Consider the following 10,748-nt stretch of genomic DNA (forward strand, 5'->3'; position numbering starts at 1 on the left):
ATGCCGTGGAGCCACTAAGCCTGTGCACCACAACTGCTGAGCCTGAACTCTAGAGCCCGCGAGCCACAACTACTGAAGCCTGAGCACCACAGCTACTGAAGCCTGCGCGCCACAACTACTGAAGCCCGCACGCCTAGAGCCTTAGGCGCGCAATGTGCTCCGCAACAAGGGAAGCCACCGCAGTGAGAAGCCCCTGCACCTCAACGAAGAGTAGCCCCTGCTCGCCACAACTAGAGAAACCCTGCGGGCAGCAACAAAGACACAACGCAGTCAAAAATAAAAAATTTTAAAAAAATAAATAAATAATTGTATGTGCAATAGGGACTAAGAACTGGGAGTTTCTTGGAGAGAGTTTATTTCTGATGAGAGGATCAGGGAAGATGGATGGATGGATGGATGGATGGGCAGGGTCCCTTCAAGTCTCCAGGGCGGGGCCAGAGCATTCCAGGTGGAGCAACAGGGGCACACCTGGTGCGTGCAGGAAGTGGGGGGCAGTTGGGGGTGGCGGGAGCCAGGTATGTGGGTGGAGTCACAAGTTGGAGAGGCCAGTGGGGCTAGCAGGGGTGAGGGCAGTGTGGGTGGGATGGAGGATGCGTTGGAAGTCAGCCTGGGGAAGCTGGACTCAGCAGGCCCCATCAACTCTGGGGCAGGGCAGGAATGAGGGATGGGAGGAGGGCCCTTCTGAGGGCAGACTCATAGCTCTGTACCCCTCCCTCTGGAGAGAGGGCAGAGTCAGGGCTGGTGCAGACCTAAGCACACAATTATGCAAATATGTCAGCTGAGAGGCTCTGGGGCTCCCACAGGCATGGACAGGCCAGGACTCGGGCAGTCACTGAGGGGGAGAACAGAGACCCAGGGCCCACATGTCCCAAAGGCCAGACCTCCCCTCCTACAAAGCCATCCCTCTCCCGGCCCAGAGGAAAAAGCTGTTGCCGGAAGCCATCTCCCCTGGCTTCAGGGACCAACACCCCCTCCCCCCGACCCCCAGTCACTAAGCAGTGCTGCCCAGTGGAAATAGCATAAACTTGGGCGTCAGAAAAACCTGGGTTTGAATCCTGCCTGCGTGCCCTTGGGTAGATCATTTCCTCCCCTCTCAGTGTCCACCTCTCAGAGCCTTACCTATAAAATGAGGACCGGAGCCACTGGCGAGGGTGCGATCAGGATTAAATGAGAGGACACCCTTGAAGGGCCCAGCACGGCGTGGCACACAGTAGGTGCTCAAGGCCCCTCCCGTTCTCCGTGCCCAGTTACCGCCTTCCCTTCCCCTCTCTGCCCCAAGGGGACGCCAACTCTTCATACGGCAAACTGAATTTGCCTCTTTTCTCCTTTCCCCCAATCTCTCTTCTACTCGCAGCCCTCTGATGTCCTGGTCCTCCAACAGACCTGAACTCTCATCCATCTTCTCTGCCTCTGAGCCCCAACCCTGTCCACACTGAGCCTCGCGGTCTCTGGCAGGCAGCACCTCATGGCTGCTCCCCCTCCTCCAGGCTAGCCCCCACCTGTCCCACCTGCACGCTGCCCCTCAATGCACACCGACCAGGCCAGCCTCGCCTGCTCCAACCTGTTCCTGGCTCCCCCGAATCTCCAGGATCAAGTCCAAGCTCCTTGGGCAGGGGTGGCACATTCAAGGCGCTTTATGAGCTGGTCAAGCCTCCCTTTCCCACCCCTTCCCCTGCAGCTACAAGGAACCACTGGCTCCTCTCCATGCCTGCCCCTGGCTGACTCAGATCATCTGAGTCTGAGTTCTAGCTTCAGCGACACTTATTGGGTGTGTGATCTTAGGCACAGTTTCTGAGCCTCAGTTTCCTTATGTATAAAAGGGGGCAATGAGACCCACCTCCTAGGGCTGCTGTGAGGATTAAACGAGAAAGGGTGCCTGCCCCTGGCACTCTCTGCACCCAGGCAGTGGGGCTGTGGATGTTGTTATTCCCTCTGTCTGTAACGTCTCCTTTCTCTGCTCTCAGGATTCAGCTCAGTTGTCAGTTCCAGGGGGACCTGGGCAACGCTGACTTATGGCCAAAGGAGCCTAGGACATGACCTTGCAGCTTCTGGGCCTATCCCCCAAGAACCACTGCAGGGTCAAGCTTGTCCTGCTCTCTCCTGGGCCCAGGACCTGGCCCTCAGTTAGCTACAGCAGGAGTGTCGACTGAAGAAATTATTGAATGAATCCCTGAATCCAAGATAGAACCATCTCCAAATCCTCCACACCTGCCCCAGTGTTCAAGCAGAATTCAAGGTCCGGAAGGTAAATGATGCTGTGAAAATAGCACTGGACTGAGATTCCAGGGAGCTGGGCTCTGGACCAACCTTGGGCAAGTCAGTTTCCCCATCTGTAAAGTGGGGAGAGGATGGAAGTGGATGGTTTCTGAGGTCCCTCCCCATTTGGATGCTCCCTGAGGCAGTTAGGGTTTTGGTGAGGAGGTTGAGTTCTGAGCCAGACAGACCCGAGTCTGAATCCCAGCTCTGCCTCCTGCTTGCAGTGTGACCTTCGGCAAGTTACTGAGCCTCAACGTCTTCTTCTGTGAAATGGGGCTGATCCTAGTCCCACTGGGGCAGTAGGGAAAGGGAAAACGGCTGCTGTGAGGATTCAATGCCCGTAACAGCACCTGGCACATAACAAGTGTCCAATACCCTCTGACTACTGTTTTCTTTAGGGTTGTTACTGTTTCTGTTGTCACTTCCTACCAGATCCTTTTCTCTCTAGAAAATAAACATCCTGGGTCCCCAACTTCAATTCTGAGTTTTGACACCGTGGCCTGTGCTTAGCCAAGGTGTCCTGGATGAACAGGCTTTCCTGGCTGCTGACTGACAGACACCTGTGAAGAGGGAAGTAGAGATGCTAACAGCAGCCCAGGGTCTGACTCATTGCCAGCCTCGCCCCCATGGAGGCTGTTCTTTGCACACAAATCCTGCCCTCTCTTGGGAAAAGTAACATCAGAGGCCACTTCCCCAGGACACAGACAACCTGGCTGCCTCCCTGTCCACAGTACAAAATAAAGCGCCTTCGCATCAGTTGTCTCTGGATAGGCAGCAACTCTCTCTCCCTCTTTATACATTAAGTGGACAGTTCTGTTCTTATTTCCACTTCCCAGGTTGGGAAAGGGTGCAGAGAAGGCAGCACCTTCCACTCAGCTGCGAGAAGCCAGCGCCAGGATTTGAATCCAGTCCCCCAGCTCTGTTCTTTCCCCGTGTGGCTGCCTCGGCGCCTCTGGATCCCCCTGCCCAACTCCTCAGGGCTCCCATCCCAGGCTGATCCACTGCTGTCTCCCTTGGCGTGAAGGAGGCCTTGGGAAGGGCTCCAGTGGTCACATGAGACCTGGAGAGGGTGGCTGGGACTGCATCCAATCCCTCCTCTGGAGGTTAGGAAGCTGAGATGGCCAGAGAGCCGGATGCCATGCCTGAGCAAGATGCCATCCAGCACCTGCCCTCGGTGCATCAGCTGGCACAGGCAGACTGTGTCCTTAGCCTGACCCTGTGCTGAGTACACTTACAATACAAAGACAGGCAGCGTGCGGGGGAGACAACCACCCAGCCCTCAGAGGCAGCTCGGAGGCCATGTGTGGCCTGTTAGCTAAGCTTCAAATCCTGGCCCTGCCATTTACCAGCTGGGTGACCAAACAAGTCACTGAATTCCTCTGAGCCTCTGTTTTCTTACCTGTAAAAAGAATAAATTACAGTACCCACTCGACAGGGTGTTATGAAGATTAAATGAGGCAATACCAGAAAGGCGCTTAGTATAGTCCCAGGCAGTGGGCTCAGTAAGCATTGGCCGAGAAGCCCCCAAACCCTTCTGAGATGGGGCTCCTTCCATCCTCTTTGCTCTATGGTCCAGTGCTCAGCAGTGAAAAAAAAGGGAAGGTACATGCACACACACACACATACACACTCACACACACACACAAGACATGCTCACAGGCCATTTACACAACAAAAATTCTGTAGAACTAGAAAGCAAATCTTTAAGAAAAAGACCATGTTTTTCCAAGGGGTAGAATTATGGGGGGATTTTAACTTTTACATTATATAGCTCTGTTTATTATGTTAATTTTATAATCAGAAAAAATAAAGATATTTAAAAATTGTCGTGTGCTACTGTGTGCCAGGCACAGCATCAGGCACTTTTGATACAGCCTTCCTAACCCCTACAACATCTGTCCCAGGAAGGTCATGTTATCCCCATGTTCTAGACGAGCAGGTGGAGGCTTAGAGAAGTGAAGTGATCTGACCAAGGACACACAGATTATCAGTGACGATGCCAGGATCTGACCCCAGTATTGGAATCTGGGGTACAAAGCGATTCTGCCTGGCAGGTCAGGGAAAGCTTCATGAAGGAAGTGATATCTGCGCTGAGCCTGGAAAGCTGAGTAGGACTTCTGTAGGCCTGGGTTCTCAGCCAGGGGTGATTTTGACCCTAGAGGACATTTGATGAAGCCTGGAGACATTCTTGGTTGTCAGAGCTTGGGGTGGGTGGTGCTACTGGCATCCAGTGGGTGGAGGCCAGGGATGCTGCTAAACATCCTACGATGCATAGGATTGCCTTGCATAACAAAGACTTATCTGGCCCCAAATGTCAATAGTGCCAAATATGATGTAACATACTAGAGCTGTCATTTATCGAGTGCTTACTATGTGTCAAGTTCTGTACCAAGTTCTTGCAAATGTCATCTTACTTAATTCAACCCCATTATTCCCATGCTGTGAACGAGGGACCTGAGGCTCAGAGATGATAAGGAACTTCCCAAAGGTCACACAGCCAGAAACAGGAGTGCAAGATTCGAGCTGCCTGAATACAAAGCCAGAGCCTTTAACCTTTCCACTCTGCTGCCTCCAGGATTTATAATAAATGAAAAAAGCTCCAGGCCAACTGCTAAGCAGCAGGGTGTGAGGAGACTCCTCTGGCCTCAAGGCCTTGGGAAAGGTCCCCCCCACCCCAGGGCATTTCCCCATCTGTCAAATGAAGTTTGCATCAGGCTATCTCCAAGGCCCTGCCGGCTCTGAGTCTGTTATTCTCCAGGAGAGGGGTCCAAGCCCAGGCTCCAGGAGCCCTGGGGACAAACCACCAGCTGCTGGGAGAGGAAGGGGTGTGATGGGCAGGCTCAGCCTCATTTCCAGTGCATAACTAGCTAATGAGCCCCACTTCCCCATGAAGAGAGGGGGTGGGATGGTGAGGGTGGGGAGTGGCTTGAACCTCACCCAGGAGCTTACTTCTCCAGTGGGAGGCATGTTTCTCTGCTACTTTCTTGCCAAGCCCAAAGGAGGCACCAAAGCAAGGCCTCCTGCTCAGGTGAGAGGCAGGTCTGGGCATTTGCCCAGCTGGGCACATGAGTTCTCAGAGGTAGAAGGAGAAAGAATGGGAGCACTTGCTGATCCAGCCCCTACCAAGTGCCAGGCATCTCAATAGCAGGTTCATCTCAGGTCAGCCTCATGAAAATCCTGGTAGGAAAGAATCATCCTGACCCTGGTTTACAGGCGAGAGCATCAAGGCTTCCATGAAGACATGTGCTGATTACATAGACAGTGCTAAAGAAAGGTTTGGAACCCAAGTGTGACTGACCCCAGGACAGTACACTAGAGGGTAAGTGAGTGGCAGTCCTCTTTTTCTTTTCACCCAAGAATGACAGCGTTTCAATAACGTTTGGGGAAAATATATGTCCAATTTCTCCTGCCTGCCCCAGGTCATGGAATGGACTGAAAAAAACCACAACACAATAATTTGGATTTCCTGGTTTGCAGACAGGGGAACCAAGCCTTGGAACACAGAGCTCTCTCCAGCTAGCAAGTCAGACAGGGAGAGGAGGGGGTGAGCAGGAGGGGTGGGATGCAGCCGGGGTCAGGCTGAGCTTTCTTGGCCGGTCTGGCAGTGTGGCTCTGGGTAAGTCACATCATCTCTCTGGACCTCAGTCTCCACATCTACATAATGAAGACATTGGGCAGATGGTTTCAGACAGAGTCCCTTCAAACTCACGACCTGCACCTAGTCCTGTCCAAGCTTCTCTCCTCTTCCCTGTTTATGTGATTTCATAGACGGGGAGATGGGGATACCAGTGCCTGGCACAAGGGGCTCTGGGGGTGGACGGTCAATGCCAACCTTGTACAAGCTCCCAGAGCCCCCAACTCTTGCTCTCCATCCTCAAACAGCCAAACTGGAAGGGAGTCAGTGGTGGTTGGGGATTAAAGGGGCAAGGAGTGGGTAAGGTGAACATGGAGTCATTTCTCCTAGGGCCAGGGCATCTGCTGGTGCAGGCTGGCTCACAGAGACTCATGTATAAGGGGGGGGTGACCCCCTACAACAGGGAAAATAGTTATTTAGCTCCTGCTTAAGGAGTCAAAAAACCTTCTTCTTCCGAAGGCTCCACAGCCTGGGCCAGCTCAGGTCAGGACTAGTCATTCATTCAGCCTTTACTGATGTTCACTGTGGGCCAGGCCTTGTGGCAGGCTTTGGGGCCATAGATATGATGACTAAGAGACTTCTCTTGGGGACTGTGTGCTAGCCTGGTATCCCAAGGCCAAATACACGGGGCTGCTAGATTTAAATGGTTTAGCTTGAGAAAAAGATTCCAGGCTCAAATAACCTTGGGAATCATTTTATTAAACACAGCAAAATGGGTTTCTTTGCTACAAGATTTCTCCAAGCCTTTAATATACAAATGTACATTGAGAATCCTCCAAGGAGGGTATAGAGAATATACTATATTTCCCAAATATAGCTAATCTTGGAACACTGTTTTTTTTAAAAAACATTATACTTATTAATAGAGATTGGGAAGATGCAGCTCTAATGCTATTGTTTTGGCCAGTGGAGCTTAGAGAAGGCTTACACAGAGAAGGCATTTGAGCAGGGCTTTGAGAGTTGAGTAGGAGTTAGTCCGTGAGGACCGGAAGGCTTAAGGGAGACCAATTACAGTCCTAGGCTGACTATGTTCAGGTTACCCTGCATGTACTGTTTCATTTAGTCCTCAAGGTCCTGATGCGGGTGACAGAGCTAAGGAGGTCACCAAAAGTCCCTGGAGACTTCTAGAGGTCCACCTCCCTCGCTTTTCTTTTCTTTTTTTTTTTTGCGGTAAGCGGGCCTCTCACTGTCGTGGCCTCTCCCTGTCGTGGCCTCTCCCGCTGCGGAGCACAGGCTCCGGACGCGCAGGCTCAGCAGCCATGGCTCACGGGCCCAGCCACTCCGCGGCATGCGGGATCTTCCCGGACGGGGGCACGAACCCGTGTCCCCTGCATCGGCAGGCGGACTCTCAACCACTGCGCCACCAGGGAAGCCCCCTCGCTTTTCTTGAATCACCTCACCTTCGGGCCTTATTCTCCAAATCTGGAGTCTTTAAGTCCTGTCCTCACTCTCAACCTGGCCTCTACTGTGATTTAAACCCAGGATGGTCTTTACAGTATCTGAACTTGATCCCAGCCTTAGCCCCTCATACACCTTGGCCTAGCCCTTGGCCCCCAAACCTGCTCTCTCAGTAGTTTGCTGACACTCATTTAGACCCTCTCTTAGATTTAACCCTGACCTGCCCAGAGCGATCTAGCCCAGGTACTGCTCCCCAGGCCCTGCTGCATACCTGATTGAACCCCAGGTCAGCATGCCCCAAAGCCTGTAGCTCAGCTACTCCGTGTAGTCCAGACTCATCCTCGGATGGCGGCCCCACCTCCTGTCTAGCCCCGACTTTGTCGCATTCCCCATCTATGTCTTTGTCTCCAACTCAGTCCTGAACCCTTCTTACGTGGGTCCTGTCTCCAGGTCTAGCCCCATGACCCTTACAGTGGCCCTGCCCTTGCCCAGCTCTGATTCAGCTCCGTCCCTAACCTTGTCCAGGCGGTACCTGGTTCAGCTCTGATCTCATCTGTCCCTGCAGTTCCACTCCATTGGTGATCTCTCCCCAACTATGGACCCACCCACCCCCCACTTCAGGTCTCTCTGAGACCCCGCCTGGTGAGCACGGACCAAGGCCCCACCCTCAACACCGCCTCCTCGCCTCGGCCCCGCCCCGTCCTAATTCTGATAGGGCCCTGACCCTGCCGGCGGCCCCGCCCCATGGCAATTCTGACTGGGCCCTGCCTGCGGTCCAACCCTGACCCCGCCCCCGGGCCGGCCCCGCCCCCGCCCCAGGCCCGCCAAGCGGCTCACCTGCAACTCTTCGAAGGCGTCATCGATGCCCGTGACCTGGTGCTGCTCGTGCAGCGCGGGTTCATCGCAGAAAAAGCAGAGCAGCGCGCGGTCCGTGAGGCAGAAGAGCTTGACCTTGTCGTGTGCCTGGCAGGGTCGCGCGGCACGGCGTGCACTGAGGATGGCGTCCAGCGGGAAGGCGCTGTAGCGCTCCACGATGTTGGCCAGCTTGAGGCTGGGCGCGAGCGCGGGCTCGGCAAACGTGCGCCGGCACTCGGGGCAGTCGCGGGCGCCCTGAGCCTCCTGCCTCACCCAGTGCTCGGTGATGCAGCGGCGGCAGAAGTAGTGCTCGCAGCCCAGACTCACCGGGTCCTGGTAGATGCTCAGACAGATAGAGCAGAGCAGCTCGTCCTTGAGGCTGCACGCCATGGCGCCGGGGACGGCGGAGAGGGTCCCCAGAGATGCAGGGGGCCGGCTGGAGAGCGCGACGCTGTCGGGGGCAGCACCTAGGGATGGGTGCGGGGAGCAGGCCCGGAGAAGCAGGACCTACAGGAGAAGGAATGGGTGCTGTCTGGGAGTCGGGTAACGCGAGTAAGAGGTGTGGGGTAGAGACTACCCGGGAAGCGAGCCCAGGAAGGTGGTCTCGAGGCAGAGGGTGACCCGGAGCGATGGGTGCTGGAGGGAGGGAGCCGTGGGTGTCTGAGGGAAGGTGCTCCTAGCAAGAAGCTTCTAGGGAAAGGGGCAGTCAGAAGGGATGTGTGCTGGGAGAAGGGGATCTAGGAGGGGGGCGGAGGCCTTGGGGGGCTGTAATACCGGTATGGGTGCGGTGGGGGGAGGGGGAGAAGCTGGGGATGGGGAGTTCAGGGGGAGGGGAAGCCAGGCAGAGCCTCACCTCGGCTGTGCCTGGCAGAGGAGAGGAGGGCTGTGAGCACGCTCAGCTGCCCGATCCCGGCCCCAAGACCCGGCCCCGCGCGGCCCCTTACCCCTACCGGCTCAGCGGCCACTGCTCCGGTCCGAGCGCAGCCTCTCAACCCGGAACCAGCCGAGCCTGAGTAGCCGGCGGAGGTGGCTCCCTCCCCGCCCCCGAGGGCGGGGCCTCAGTGACTCCGCCCCCGCGGCGGGCGGGGGAGAGGAGGGGCGTGGTCCGGCCTGCAGCCAGCTGACCCCCCCTCCCCGCCCCCACCATTCTCCAGCTCCCGGGGGTGCGAAACCCAGCTGTTCCTTCAGGGTGTGCACTTGGAACAACATCCAGGTCTCGCTTGGGGTCCCTGCGGCGCATGGGGGCTGGGGAACAGCTAATTTGAGAGGATAACGAATAAAGGAGGCATATCTTGTTGGATCATCCATGTGAAGATTTGGGAAAAAATATTTTGTATTAAAACAAACACGGATATGTTGTTTAATCTGCATAGAATACAACTTTTGCATAAAATATAAAGGTAAAACTCGAGAAATACCCTGCTTGCTTAGAGCAATTTCAAGTCCCTCACACTCCGAAGCCCTGGGGTCCCATTTCCTCTTCACTTTCTTAAGGAGTGCTAGCTGGAGAAGTTGGAGAGCCCTGGCCCTGACTAATGTCTGACCCAAGGAGTTGTGTCCGCTCAGCAGACATTTCTGGAGTGCTATATTGTGTGCCTGGCGGTGGAGGTAGAAGGGGGAGGAGGGAGCAGGAGAGAGGGAGGAAGAGTCATAGGAGACCTTGACTTGTATGCCAGATGGAGAGGGGATAAGGGGTTTCTAGGCAGAGGAGGCAGCATGTGCAAGAGCATGGCGGCGTGAAAGCGGAGGCACATTTGGGGACGTGCAAGTGGTTCTCTACTGTTGGGGGTGGGGTGGGAAAGGGGCTAGGGTGAGGTGGAGGACATTGAGGGTCATGGTGATGGATTTCCTGAAAACATTGAGCTTTCAAGCAGGGGAATGACCTGGTCTGATGTGGGTTTCAGGAAGCAAGGAGATGCTCATTATCCCATCAGCAAGATGAAGGCAGGGATGCTTTCTGATGTGTCTGCATATGTGCAGCTCTCTTTGAACAGTGAAGGTGTGTCCCTGAATAACAGTAGCAAAGATGTGGATTTCAGGAAGAGAGACTGGGCACCAGTAGATTACCATTGTCATAGTGCCTGCAGGAGATGAGACCTGAACTGGGGCCATGAGAGTGCATAAGGAGCGAAAACCAGGGCACTGAAAATATAGACACCACAAAATTTTGTAATGGATTGAATCCGGGGTGAGAAAGAAGGAGGCATGAGGGTGGCTCCCCCAAGTTTCTGGCTCCTCCAGCAATATTCACTGGAGTTAAACTTTATCAAGGCACAATTTAAGAAAAACCTTGAGGTTTATGCCTCTGCTATTTATGTGTCCTCCATCACATCATTATCTGGTTCCATGTCTCCATCATTGCCAGAAACAAGTTGGTAGCTCATGCAGCAACCATTCATTGACTTTTCCTTGCAGTCAGAGCCTTGATTTTGTTCAGGTGGCCCCCTTCTCCACGTGACCAAGAAATGGCTGACCTCAGCCCAGCTCTAGCGGTAAATCCCGTTTGGTCCAAGTCCATCATGGTGGTTGCATTCCTCTTACCAGTGATGGTTTGCATTTAGACCTGTGATGCAAGTCTGGCCTGAAAAACCAGAGGGTAAGCCTG

The 10,748-nt window shown here is 54.5% G+C and overlaps 1 protein-coding gene across 2 annotated transcripts in view; it reads right to left on the reverse strand.

The window, feature by feature from the left end:
- The window catches only part of TRIM62 (tripartite motif containing 62), a 35,802-nt gene extending 26,412 nt beyond the window's left edge, over positions 1-9,390 (reverse strand). The window contains exons 1-2 of one of the 2 annotated variants that reach the window (XM_082614025.1): positions 9,094-9,390; positions 8,126-8,650 (exon numbers count right to left, since the gene is read on the reverse strand). In XM_082614025.1, the coding sequence (XP_082470151.1) occupies positions 8,126-8,533 (408 nt within the window). In that variant the 5' untranslated portion in view covers positions 8,534-8,650; positions 9,094-9,390. Of the gene's footprint in view, positions 1-8,125; positions 8,651-9,087 lie in introns of both variants that reach the window. The other variant, XM_082614026.1, reaches the window with a different exon arrangement.
- Positions 9,391-10,748: the final 1,358 nt, after the last annotated feature.

This window comes from Mesoplodon mirus (assembly GCF_964341445.2).
Source record: "Mesoplodon mirus genome assembly, chromosome: 3".
NCBI classification, from domain to species: domain Eukaryota; kingdom Metazoa; phylum Chordata; class Mammalia; order Artiodactyla; family Ziphiidae; genus Mesoplodon; species Mesoplodon mirus.